This window comes from Pleurodeles waltl, chromosome 4_2 (assembly GCF_031143425.1).
Source record: "Pleurodeles waltl isolate 20211129_DDA chromosome 4_2, aPleWal1.hap1.20221129, whole genome shotgun sequence".
NCBI lineage: Eukaryota > Metazoa > Chordata > Amphibia > Caudata > Salamandridae > Pleurodeles > Pleurodeles waltl.
Window position 1 is genome coordinate 959,764,947 of NC_090443.1, and position 14,450 is coordinate 959,779,396.

Below are 14,450 nucleotides of genomic sequence, written 5' to 3' on the forward strand. Positions count from 1 at the left end.
CAACCCTGATGCAAAGCCCACTGACGGGGTTTACAAACCAACGCAAATAAATATTTGTGTTAGATTGTACCCCAAAACAATGCAACGCAGCACAGTGCGATACCTTGCATTAATTTGCACCAATGAGGCATTCCCTGGGTGGTGCATGGGCAATTCCATGCAGCCACCCGTGGGTTTTGACCCACACCCTCATCTGCAAAGAATTGTAGACCGGGTTTACGCCAAAATCCTGCGCCTCATTGAGGGAGGTGTAATCTTGAGAAATGTTTTCATATCTCCTTGTTTTTCCCACTTTGCATATGTTCGGCATTCTACAGCACACATACAAAGAGGGAAGTGCCTTCAAGTAGAGTTGCTGTACAGGAAGATATCCCTCCCTGCACAAAAAGTATACTTACCACATCGCAGACACCCGTGCTGTACGGTACAAAGGTGTCTACTTTGGAGCATGGCAGACAAAAGTGTGGATGCGTAGAGAGAACAAAACAGTGCCACATCTTAGGAGACACGGTCCTGTTCTACCCTCTCGTGTTCACGCAACGCAGCACAGCAGCGTTACTTGCTGCACAGCGTTGTGTGCTTTCTTTGTAAACTTAGCCCTGGTTTGTTAGATCTAATGCCTGGCTTTGTTTTCCTTAGTTTGGCTGTGGCCATCCAGTCAAGAGCAGTGAATGAATTAAAAAAAATATCCAGCACTGGTCCTGGTCCTGAGGGTTCATTTTGGTAGCATTTTAGCTGACATCGATCTCATCTATGTTGATGTTTCTCTAATGTGTGATTGGGATTGGTTGTGACTCACTTCTGCTGTGGCTATTAGGCTATATTTTGAGTTTGAGAGGTATGTGGAGACCAAAGAATATACATAAAATATATTTTCATTTTTTGTTTTTCAGGTTTACAAAAATCCAGAACACCAAGATGACCATGCGACGGGACGGAATCAACTCCCTGAAATACAGTGTGGTCCATTTTGCTAAGTACCCTATGTACACAAACATCACAGTGGATATTGGCAAGCCACCTCCCCGGCCAGGGAGAGGATAGCCCTGGCTTCCACCCCTCGTTTTGTCAGAAAGACCTTCATCACTGCAGCAGAGATCCAGTTCCTCCACCTTTTTTCGTCCGGGTGCCTGAATTACCATCATATATTACAAGTTGACTTAAAAAAGTCACTCATACCTGAGTGAAAAGCACGTGGCCTCAATTTCCAACACTAAATGCAATGTTGAGGCCACCAAGTGTCCATGTGTTCAGAGTACCATGAAGGAGAATTGGGGTGGCGGGATAACCGCTTTTTACCCCATTGGTCATCCCCCCACATGGGAGTCAGTGTTTTAGCCCACATCCCCACTAGCCCAGATGGTGTTTAGACAAAATATCTGGAAAAAATATCGTGTGGACAAACCATCATGTCAAGACTATCAAGAACAAGAATATCGTGAAGGTAAGTTTCTATAGGTAAGCAAAGTTTTACTAGATATAACTCCACATCATCGTACCTTGCAGATATATATAAATGCATATCTTCAAGATACGTAGATGTTGAGTTAAGAATAGTAAATCTAGACTTACCTATTTGCACTTACATTCTCGATATTTTGATCCTCAGTATTTTTGACGCATTTCCGTCCATACAATATTTTAGTTACCGATATGCTGTCAGTGATCCGCCCAGACGACATCTTATATTAAATATCCTACCTCTCACTGTGTGTTGGTGAAGTGGGCAGAGGCCTGGTGAACCATTTTTCCGACTTGTGTCGTAGCAAAACATTCTCAAAACTCATGTGGGAGCCAGTTGGTTAAAACCTGAAAGAATTTTGTATCATTATATTATGACGATGTTATGTGAGCCAGACTTTATTGTTTGAAAATAATAATGAAACTACATCGCAAATCACTGAGCAAAAAAATGATAAATTCCTTGAGTCAATATTTTTTGCTTTGATTTTTATGTAGCTGAAGACAAACAGGGACCTTGGAGCATTTCTGTTGGATTGTCCGCACCTGCCTTGCTAAAAAAAAGACTGCCTTCCTTTCCTACTTTGGGGCAGATTTAAGAGCCCGTGCGCCATATATCGCCACATTAGCGTTATTTTTTTACGCTAATTTAGCAATATCATGGCAAAAATGCTGCACCATATTTACAAAGTGGCGCAATGCATGCATTGCGCCACTTTGTAACCCCTTGCGCCACATTATACCTGCACCAGGCATAAGGTGCACAAGGGAGGCGTTCCCTCGTTGGGGGGGGGGGAGGACTGAAAATATGGCACAGAGGAATCTAAAAGAATTCTTTGCACCATTTCTTTTCAGCATTTTTAAAACCCCTGCTCAGAGCAGGCGTTAAAAGGGGGCACACCATTGGTTACAGTCGGCCCCTATGTACTGTTCAGGGTTAGTGCCAACATTTTGACACTAACCCTAAACAGTAGATCAATAGCGTAAACATTTTGATGCTATTGCCCCCTACCCTGCCATGGTGCAGCGTATTTTAAATACGGTGCACTAATGGTGGTGGTAAGGGGCGCTAATGGGTGCAAGGAAAATGGCGCTGCACTATGTGCAGCGCCACTTTTCTTAAATCTGCCCTTTGTGTCTGTGGGTGGTGATATAGCAGAAACTTAGTGTTTTCTTAAAAGTATGACCATTCTTATCACAGCACATTTGACTCATGATGTCCCATTCAGATTAATCTCATGTTCTAATGTCATCAGCCATACGACATGGCCTGATTTTTATGAACTGAGCAGACAGTGATACAGTTTTATTATTTTCAAGTTGAACATTTGATTTGACTCCCAAACTTAGGTCTACAAACCACAGGAAAAGCATACAGTTGCAAAGGCAAAAAAAAGGCCTGCAGTGGCCCAGAGGTGTGCCAGGTTCTCGTTGGAGAGCCCCAGGTGGATGTTCTAGCCGTAAAGGCTACTTAGAGATTTGAACCCACCATTTCATGTTGATTGATTGGATTTTATAATGTGCTCAATTACCAAAGGGTCATTTCACTGCCAACGTATGAGATGGTTTTCAACTTATGTCTGGAAGAGGTACGTTTTTAAAAGTCTGCGGATATTTGAAAATTTTGATTTATCATGCACGGTAGGCCAAAGTTTGTTCCATGCCTGAGCAGTCAATACTGAGATAGTACGGGCACCTGTGCACATTACAAGTTCTAATGTCCAATATTGTGACTCTAATGCTCCTTGACAGAGTGGCCAGCATAAAACCCTTTATCCAAACTTAAGTACATTTTTCATAGGATCATAAGGTTGGCAGAAAGGTGTAAACTAGTTATCCAGGTTGTGTTTTGTGAATCATGATTAAGAAAGCAACAGCTTAAAGGATCTTCAGCCAGACTTAGTCATTTCCCAAGAGGCAAAGTTTTATCACCTAGAGAAGCCAATCGCATTCTCATAACCTTTAATGGAATGCCAGCCTTGCGCAGAAGGTCTAACGCCGTGTTTGGATGGTGCTGTTGTGTAGCGGAATGTTCAACAAGAGAAGTGTAGACCATCCAAGCATTCTGACGTGCCCCCTGGTTCAAGCAATAGCTGTACTTATGAATAGTATGAGCAGTCCCAGCGATTGGAGGGGCTTCGCGGTGAATGATGCTTCAGTGTATCTAAAAAGCCAATCGGGCGTCATCTAGCAAAGCAACATTCTAGAATGCTTATTGTTGGTGGTTGTTAGTGTGGAGCTCTGAATGAGAGAGAACTGCTTTTTCTTTCCACAGTATGGCGCCTTTAATGGCCTGTCCAAGCACCACTTTAAAAAAAAACTTCAATGCAAATACCTTGACACCCTGACGAATAAATGTCAGGAAGCAGTAGGAACCATCTCGCTAGACAGCCTCCTGGAATTTTTGTTGCTGTCTCCCCTCACCCCCTATGGAAGTCCTCTGTTTATAAACCAATGGACCCGTGTGATCACAGCCGTCCCATATGATCCACCACCGTACAGCAGGAGCCCAATTCACTAGCCATTTTTATTTGTAAAAGTACTTTTACAATAAGAAATGGAAGGATTTACAACTACTGCGCATGCACAAAAGGTGATCTAGCAGTTAGATAGGCATTTACTGTTGCCATATGTTAATGGCGGCTCCAGGCATGGTTTGTGGTGAAAATTTGTGAACACTCAAAAACATGTCTCTGTGTGGACATTCACAAACTTTTCACTTGCCCCTTCCAGCCATGAAAATGGCCCAAGATTTACACCAGTTAAGGGCTAAGTAAATCCCTTTACCCAATTGGAAGGGAACGTGATACCCCTAAACCTCATCAGCTTCAAGGGGTGGGTGAAAAAAATTAATTAAAGTACAAATGCTCACAGGTGCTGGCTCCTCCCCTTCCCTTCCCCCCGTCCCAATATGGAATTCTATAATGATTCAGTTAATAGAGGAATACCAATTTGTAAAAAAAAAACAAAAAAAAACGTGGCTTTATTAGGAGTACACATAGAAAGCATCTTTCCAGACGTACTACTGGGAAGCTTTGCATGGTTCTGAAAGTCGTAAATCCACACCTCTGAACTGGAATGAATATACAACTTTCCTTTCAAAATTGGCCACGCCTCTTCACTGTGTCATATAATGTTTTAAAATTCAAGAAGAAGCAACTCTTGATCCCCTGCAGAGCTAGTTCATTCCAAGGTCTTGAATGTGCTTCTCTGGAGATTAAGGCCCATACTTATACTTTTTTAGCACCGTATTTGCGTCATTTTTTGACGCAAAAGCGACTCAAACTTACAAAATACAACTGTATTTTGTAAGTTTACACCACTTTTGCGTCAAAAAGCAGCGCAAATGCTGCGCTAAAAAAGTATAAATATGGGCCTAACCTAAGAGTGCACCAATGGTCCTTGATCCCATTCACACTGTCCAACAAGGGTCTTCTGGCAAGGTGGCATTAAACGTAGACCGGGTGCTGTTTTAAAAACTGTCTCTTGCTTTCCCTGTGCCTCCACGTCTCCCTTTCACACACCCTCTGATGAGTCTTCCAAAGCTGAAACTTAAAGACAGACCCCTTGCCATAAGCAGTAGAATGTTATGTCCCCCAGGTGCCGGGAGAAGAGATTAACAAGTGTGGACCTTGCCACTGCTACACATGAGATAGAGACTCCTGGGGGTGACCTTGCCATCAGGCTGCTTCATGTTCTCAAAGATGTGGCTCCAGACACAACCATCCTGATCGTAATAATAGGGGGATGAAGGGAAATTGGCCACAGCGAGGTAGAGAATTGTGGGAGTTTAAGCAATGGTCCTCTCGTTCACTTTTTGTAAGTTGAGACACCATCTACTTTGTTCACAGAAATTATTTTAGAAGATCCCCAGGATGTGCCTGGATTTATCTCTACGCATTGATGAAGTTCCATTATTGATTCTTTCTCTCAACGGGGGGATCGTGCAACTTTCATAGAGACATTTGATATCTCCAGCATCAGTAGGACAGACCCCCTCCTCACAGAAACATCTAAGCATGTGAACCCAGACTTTTCACACATTACATAAAGACCTCAGAGCTTTACTAGGCCCAGCAGCTGACATTTGAAAAGATGCCCTTACGGACTGATACAGCAAATCAGCAGCTCAGAGTCGGCCATCTTGTACATCACCGCAAGTGGGCGGTGAAAAAAACAAAAAAAACGACTGGCTGATACAGATAACATCAAGAATTTGAGTTTTTGATATATCCCCTCTCTGGGTTTCTTTGGAGGCTTTCAGGAGACATTTTTATTTTTGATGGACCGCAGCAACGCAGAAGATGGGTTCGAGCTTGACACCAAGACAAAGACTGTACGTTGTCAGTAATATCTACCAAGTGTGTTCTCAAAATTCAGAAGAAAAGGAGGAGGACTGACTAGTCGGGTCAATTTGTTGGAGAATTTGTGTTTTTATATATAATTGTATATATCAATGTACACAGTTTATCTATCGCTCTAATGCCTTTCAGTATTTTTGTCAGTGAAAGGTACTGACGCCTGGAGAGCGCTGCATTCTAAGTGCAAGACAGAGAACGTATTGGGCCTCCTTGTTAGGGAGTCCATATTTGTCATTTTGTTGAGAATTTATCTGCATGTCCAGTTCAAAGAACTTTTCTCTTTCTATATTTTTTTATTTCTTTGTTTGAATATGCTGGAAGAGACCCATTGTATGTATTTTATAGAACTGATTTGATTTTAGCACAAACACAGCTAGGGAATTCCTGCCTGCTATAAACAAAGCCACTGCGGCTGGCAGATTGATTTAGGATGCCCCCTTGGCTATTGATTGCTGGATTATTTGCTACTTCACTTTATCTGAATGTTTTGTTCTCTTGTTCCCTATATTCTCAACTTATTTTAATGAGTCAGTCAAGTGCTGTACAGTGACAGGAGGCAAATATTTATTTTCACAGTCACCCCAATAATGCATCTGTGCCTACATGACATAGGACATACTTTGCAAAATCACAAAACCAATGATGTGTATTGGCTAGAATAAAAAGGGAAATGGAAGGTGGGAAAAAAAGTGACAGCCATCTTGGAAAGGCATTGTTTTTAATGTACCGCAGACCGTTCATTTATATTATTGATGTCTAATGAGATGTTTGGGTATTTACCAACTTCTTCAAACCAAGGCTGAAAGTATTTGGTTTATGCCAGTGTGAAAACGTGCCTCAAATTATTATGATCGCTAAACAATAGGCACCTATGTTTCATGTGAGAATCTATCACCATCTAATTCATCATATCATGTTTAGGTTCAGCCTGAGAGATGCTGGTGCTCCCATCCTGTTTGCTTTATGACGTTTGCAATCGAGATTGGAAACCACAATGGAGAAAACATTTCTTCACCAAATTCTTTATAGAAAAAATGGTTTAGTATTTTAAGATTAAATTAATCTTTAATTAGGTATTGTAAATTACTTTTAAATAATGAAAGAAGTGATTAAGTAAGTGAACATTTCCTGGCCATTTTTAGTGGTTTAATAAGAATTTGTTGTCTCCCGTTCACACTCTGTTTGCCAAGAACTGGAAGCAACCCATGCAGGACTTGCTTATCTGCACTCATGAATTGATTTGTATATGCCTACTTCTCATCTTCCTTGTAATATACCTCCTTAGTAAAGGCACTACCATTCACATACCCTGGGTTAGTCGAACATTTATCACTAAATGCAGTAATTAGGAAGTGTCCCCATATCATGGAAAGCGTGCTTCATTCATGGCAAGAAAAGGCTGTTGCGGAATCACCATTGAAGGTCAAACTCATTTAGGTATTGGCGGTCGAGTTACTCTGTCACAACAGTGATGGATATCCCATCCACCGAAATCTAAATCCCATTATATCCTATGGGACTTAGATTTCAGCGGATGGGATATCCGCCACCGTTGTGACTGAATAACTCGTCCGTCAATATCTAAATCAGGCTCATAGTCTGAATCAAGGTGGGAGCTTATTACATTTGAGAAGAAGGGAGTAGAGGATACTGCCTTATGGGATGGAAGGTATTGGGAAGTGACTTTTTGGGTATCAGGTCACTTTTCTTCAGTTAATCTGCACGTCCCTTCTCAGGTGCTAAATCTCCCACACAGCCTGCATCTGCTGCCTGATATCTGTTTTTGAAGCAAAGTGGTTGATTCCTCTGCAAGTTACTCCCCACAAAGTTACTGCAGCTGTCACCTTTCATGGCCTGATCATTAGTGCCCAGAAGGTCTAAATGGAATTTATCACGCTAATAAAATCTGACACCTCTGGGTTTGGAATTTCTCAGATGTGATACATTCCACCTATCATGAGTTTTGTAGTGCAAATGGGGCACAACATGCAGATTATAGTGCTTACCACACACAAACATGCATGTATGTCCTGGTATATGTATGCAGCATTTTTCATTTGTTGAAATTCAGTAGGCTTGCTCTGATGAAATTTAAGAGGTGTGCTTACCTTATCACATTTGGTAATTCTCAGATGTGATAAACAGCGCATCACTTACAATTGCAATCTATGCAGAACCAAGTGTTTGTACAGGGTTTGCAATTCAAAGAAGCATTCATCATAATTAGGCCCCATGGGCTTTGGAGTCGAGTTTCATGCTCAAGAGATCCAAAATAATGCCTAAATGAGCTTAGGCTAGCCTTACCTCTGATCATCTGGAAGTCCACATTTAAAGTTTCGACCCTATAGTAGGTCTTTGTGGGGTCACAAGATTTTTACAAGTTGCTAAGTGACCTTATCTTTCTCGACATTTTAATGAACTCTTTGTGGCACAATCAATGGCTAGAAAGCTTAATACTCAGAGATGTTGTACTTGCCCAAACTTCTCTAATGCCACCCACATGACCTCTTCCCACAAGAGATTGACATAGATTCAGAACATTTTATGAGTTCTGATTGTATAACAGTGGTAGACTAGGAGGTCCATTTTCCCCTGGCTGACTTCAACATCCACTGCTCTAGCAATAATAGTCCAAGAAATTGACTGGCCTTGGCTGGATTCCTCCTTCAGTTCTCGTCTAGTAGTACACCAGAATGATGGATTGGTTCCTGGATGATTTCCTCCTTTAGTGCTCTTTTGTTGGTTGATCCCGGGTTGATAGGTCCAAATTCATTCGAAAATATCCTTGGACCGTCTCAGTAGTCCACAAGTTTTAATCAGTCGAAAGCCCTTTTTATTGGCAGACAATAATCTCAAGCACACTAAGAAGGCGGTGGTGAGTGATAGGTTCTGCATGTCTGTTTGATACCATTTCTAGCTTCTCAGAACTTAGAGTCCATATGGCCTTATGTTTTAAAGTGTTTTACCCATACTCAGTCCATGAGAAATGCATTGATACGTAAGGGCCATAGTCTCTTACATGTCTATCACTGATACTTGTTACTCTCACAGAACCAATTACCTATTACATGCATACTTGCTCACCAACAAGCATCAGAATGAGTAATAATATATGCATAGGTCCCTATTGTTGTCAATGGAATATGATGCCTTCATTTAATTCAGATTAATCTCCTTTCAGATGTCATAGTATCTGTCTTTTCATTTCAATCTAACTTACTGATGGCTAGACACCTTTCTTATGTACCTAGTTTTTGTTTCTTGGTTGATGCTTTCAGTAGTTTACTGAGATATTGTGTGAAATGTCTTGAGATGTTAAGTTCTGGACTAAGTCATCCCTTCTCTAGTAGCACTAAAGTGCTGAAGAACATAGCATCATTCCTGCCTTGGTCTAATCATCCTAGTTGCTCCTCCTAGACCTCACCAGCCTTGGCATTTGGGATGCAGTAAGCAGGAAAGCAGGATTGGAGCTTGTGCACCATCTTAGATGCAAGCTCAAGCCACACTAATGTCTTGGGAGAATTGTTAGAAATATTAAAACTATGTCTTTGGCAGTGCCATTCCTCAGGAGGATACCACCTTGTGTAATCACACTTAACTGTTCAAGCACTTCAAGGCTGGCGTCCGAAAGGTGTTTTACCCCATGATAGAATGGCGCTGACGTAGATGCACAAATACGACTCGATTTCCTCTAATAAAAAATGTCATCCTCTTCACAGGTAGATGTTGCTGAGATGTGCCTCATCTTGGATGGTGTTGAAGGTTCTCTCAAACATTGGTTTGTCTAACACACACTGACTGTTGAATTGTGTGTGTGTGTGAAGGAATGCTCAGTCACAAAGAAAATGATTTAATACTACTAACTCCTTTGCTGGAGAGTAATTTCTTATTGTATCTCAAAAGAAGCCACAAAAGCCCTTGCCTGTACAACAACCTCTTGGAACACGACATTGATATTGCTCGCTAGGTATACAAACAGGATACAAGTGACTGGAAATTGTACTTTAATTTGCTTTGAATTGTTTGGGGGTCTTCTTAGGTCTGCCCTAAACAGGGTCTAATGCTTCTTTGAGGCAACCACCGGTTTTTGAATGTGGAACTATTTCAGCATCCTGTGTCATAGGAAAACAGTGATTTTTGTACATTTGAATGTCTATTTCCTTTTAGAGCATATGTTGAATGCATATTGTCATATCAAAGAGGATTTTGTATTTAATAAATTTTGAAAAATGTGCAATTGTTTGTTGTATTTTAAGATAGTATTTTATCTGCCATGTGAAGCATTGTACATCACCTTACCTCTGCACTCGGCTCCCCACTCCTCATTTCCACTATTCAGCTTGGCGGATGCTCACATATCATTCCACATGCACCATGGCATGCAACATCACACGTGGAGTAGAAAGCAATCTAAAGTCCAACGCTAGCATTGTTGTTGTAGGAAACCAATAAATGTCCCTTACTCCTATCTCTGCAAAAGTATGGTATCTCTGATATGTTTTTTATTCAGTAGCATCGACTAGGATGGACAGAGTTGGTGCGTACACAGTGAATGCTCTAGCATCAAAATATTAGAGTTTGCACCATTTTTTGGATGTGTACACCTACGTTGCTTCAATGAGATGCAAGGCAAGCATTCCCATCTAAAAAATGGTGCTGTCCCCATAGCCCCATATTTATCCCCGTGCTAAAATGACACACAGGTGGGGGGAGGGGCTAGATAATGTTGCAAAGCTTGCTTTGCACGATTATCTAACGCCTGGGTCAGACCAGGCATTAGGGGACCTGGGGACCCATTTCCATGGCTAAACACCATGGAATGGGTCCACGGGTGCCCTCCCGAAGCTCCCAGCCCCAGGAACACCCACCCCCACACCAGAGGGACACCAGAGTATGGGAGACCCCCATCCCAGGTAAGTAGGGTAAGTATGAGTAAGTATTTAAAAAAAAAATTAAGTGCCATCGGGGACCTACCTTGGTGCCCCCTGCATGGCACAGGTTGCAATGGCCATGCCCAGGGGACACTTGTCCCCTGTGCTGGCTATTGGGGTGTTGGGCATGACTCTTGTCTTTCCTAAGACAGGAGTCACGTTTTTGGTGGTTTGGTGGTTGTGCGTCAGGAAATGGTGCCAGTCTGGTTAGAGGCATTCTTTTGCCTCAAACCAGGCTTGCATCATTTTCTGATGCACAACCCCCTCCTTCCCTACTGCCAACCCAACCTGGCTAGCGTCTTTCTTGAAGACGCTAGCCCAAGTATAGCACCGGCTCGCCCCATTCAATAAATAAGGCGCCCAGCTGGCGTTGTTAAATGACGGAAGCTGGCACTAAACCTTTTGCCGCAAAACTGTGTTAGAGCAGTTTTACGACAAAAAGCATAAATGAGGGGCTTAATGTTCAATATGTATCATAGATTCTAAAAGGTGTCCTAACAAATGTTAATACGTAGCATATGCCTGAGATTATCAACTGGTTCCCCTGTGGAGTTGTGTAAAATCAGACAAGCATAAGGCAACATCTGTGTCCAAGAGTGTAAAAATCTCATACATCCTTAAGTTGTTCGGGGAATGCCCAGTGCTTTTCAAAGTGAAACCCTTCATCAGTGGGCCTAAATGAATGATCTCAAGTAATTTGTCAGCAAACGAACAGTAGAAAAAACCCTAAATATGTGGATATAGACCATATGCTCCAAATACAATAATGTTTTTGACAGATTGGCCCAGCCATATTAATCCATAGGCTTCTAGAACACTGCCATGGTCCAGAGTGGAGATGTACTGAATCCACTGCCCCTTCTGTGGCTTCATCCTTGTTCATGGTGTGTATAGCGAAGATCCTGATCGATCTTTCTGACTGGGGTTTCACTGGGGCTGGACTCGATCCTCATGGAATGCTCCTCACAAAATCATTTTGTATTTGGCAAAAAATGTCTATATAGATTTAGAGTCAAGTGACAGATTTTTGATAGGATAAAAAGTCATATTATGCATAGTCTTCAGTGATTACTATCATTTTATGTCTTCCTTTTGTGTAGTTTCTAGAGAGGGACTCATGGGTGTCAACACATGCGGGGCCATGGGTGTGTTCTGCTCAGGTATCCCAGGACACTGAAACAGTTGGTTTACTGCTTGGAGAGCTCTGTCAATTCCCAACTATGTGCTATCATTGTGTAACAATTTCAACACCACTCTTCAGTACTAACGTGGGAGGCTCCATCACTTGTACATTACCACACCAATAGCGTTGCCTTGTGCCAGTCTCAGAATATAAGGCAGTCTCCAGGAAACAGTAAGTGATGGTTGACACTCAGGCAATTTTATGAGCTGCCATTGCATCACTTTTTGTGAGCAAAACGTGAAATCATATCTCTGAGGCCACGCAAAGCCACATTGCATGGCTTCAAATGGCCTCATAGATGTGGAATAAGGCAAAGCAGCGCAGATCACTGCGTTGCCTTACTCTGCGCAAGGGAGGCGTTCCATGGGCACTGCAGAATGCAGCACACATAGAGGAAAAAGCCTCTCAGGATTGTTTTTGTGCAGGAAGGTGCCCCTTCCTGCACAAAAACAATCCTGTTTACAACAAAGACATCCTTGAACCATGGTGCAGGGATGCCTGTGTAGGCCATTGGCTGGCAAAACTGCACCAGTGCAGTGGGAAAGGACAGGAATGCTCTGTATGCCATGGATACGGTGCCCTTTCCCTTTGATACATGGCAGCACCGCAAGGTGACTTCTGCGCTACCCTTCGCCAAAACCCCATAAAAGTGGGCCTGAATGTTTTAGTAGGACTTGGCAGAGTTAGTTCAATCTTTTTTGTGTGCACAGGAGATGTCCTCATACTGCACCTTCAGCAAGATGGTTGGTATACGTAAAGTTATGCATCACGTAGAACCTCAGGTCTGACCTCTAGCATTTTATCTTCACCAAGCTCCAGACTAGTTGGGAGTCAGTTGACTTGCAGAAGGGCCTCGTTCAGACTGTGTGATTCTTAGTTAATTTGTTCTCCTTCATTGCCTGATAGTGAGGCTGTTAGAGGGCACCTGCATCAAATTGGAATACCTGTGTGGTATAAGCATCCTTTGTGGTTAGTAACGAGAAGATAAAGTTATCCAGGAAGATTTATTTTGGTACCTATGTAAGAAGGGAGTTACCTACCCAGACAGTCAGCCTTTCCCTGAGGAGAAAACATAACTTTCTAGTTTGTTTCCATTTTTACCATCGATTCAAGTAAAAAAACCTTTGGCTAAGTGTAAGGAAATGCCTCCTTGGCATGGTTACCCCCTGACTTTTTGCCTTTGCTGATGCTATGTTTTGAATTGAAAGTGTGCTGAGGCCTGCTAACCAGGCCCCAGCACCAGTGTTCTTTCCCTAACCTGTACTTTTGTTTACACAATTGACACACCCTGGCATCCAGGTAAGTCCCTTGTAACTGGTACCCCTGGTACCAAGGGCCCTGATGCCAGGGAAGGTCTCTAAGGGCTGCAGCATATCTTATGCCACTCTGGGGACCCCTCACTCAGCACAGACACACTGCTTGCCAGCTTGTGTGTGCTGGTGAGGACAAAACGAGTAAGTCGACATGGTACTCCCCTCAGGGTGCCATGCCAACCTCACACTGCCTATGCAGTATAGATAAGTCATCCCTCTAGCAGGCCTTACAGCCCTAAGGCAGGATGCACTATACCATAGGTGAGGGCACCAGTGCATGAGCACTGTGCCCCTACAGTGTCTAAGCCAAACCTTAGACATTGTAAGTGCAGGGTAGCCATAACAGTATATGGTCTGGGAGTCTGTCATACACGAACTCCACAGCACCATAATGGCTACACTGAAAACTAGGAAGTTTGGTATCAAACTTCTCAGCACAATAAATGCACACTGATGCCAGTGTACATTTTATTGTAAAATACACCCCACAGGGCACCTTGGAGGTGCCCCCTGAAACCTTAACCAACTACCTGTGTAGGCTGACTGGTTCTAGCAGCCTGCCACACTCGAGACATGTTGCTGGCCACATGGGGAGAGTGCCTTTGTCACTCTGTGGCTAATAACAAAGCCTGCACCAGGTGGAGATGCTATCACCTCCCCCTTGGAGGAGCAGTAACTCCTGGCGGTGAGCCTCAAAGGCTCACCCCCTTTGTTCCAGCACCACAGGGCATTCCAGCTAGTGGAGTTGCCCGCCCCCTCCGGCCACGGCCCCACTTTTGGCAGCAAGGCCGGAGGAGATAATGAGAAAAACAAGGAGGAGTCACTGACCAGTCAGGACAGCCCCTAAGGCAACCTGAGCTGAAGTGACTCTGACTTTTAGGAATCCTCCATCTTGCAGATGGAGGATCCCCCCAATAGGGATAGGAATGTGACCCCCGCCCCTTGGGTGGAGGCACAAAGAGGGTGTAGCCACCCTCAGGGCTAGTAGCCATTGGCTACTGCCCTCCCTGACCTAAACACACCCCTAAATTCTGTATTTAGGGGCTCCCCTGAACCTAGGAACTCAGATTCCTGCAACCTAAGAAGAGGACTGCTGAGCTGAAAAACCCTGCAGAGAAGACGGAGACACCAACTGCTTTGGCCCCAGCTCTACCGGTCTGTCTCCCTCCCTTCTAAAGACACTGCTCTAGCGACGCTTTCC

General features: G+C 43.2%; 1 protein-coding gene across 2 annotated transcripts in view; it reads left to right on the forward strand.

Annotated features, from left to right (window-relative positions):
• B4GALT2 (beta-1,4-galactosyltransferase 2) overlaps positions 1 to 10,059 on the forward strand; it is a 625,157-nt gene extending 615,098 nt beyond the window's left edge. For both annotated transcript variants that reach the window (XM_069232774.1, XM_069232775.1), the window contains exon 7: positions 894 to 10,059. In XM_069232774.1, the coding sequence (XP_069088875.1) occupies positions 894 to 1,044 (151 nt within the window). In that variant the 3' untranslated portion in view covers positions 1,045 to 10,059. The remainder of the gene's footprint in view (positions 1 to 893) is intronic.
• The last annotated feature ends 4,391 nt before the right edge of the window (positions 10,060 to 14,450 follow it).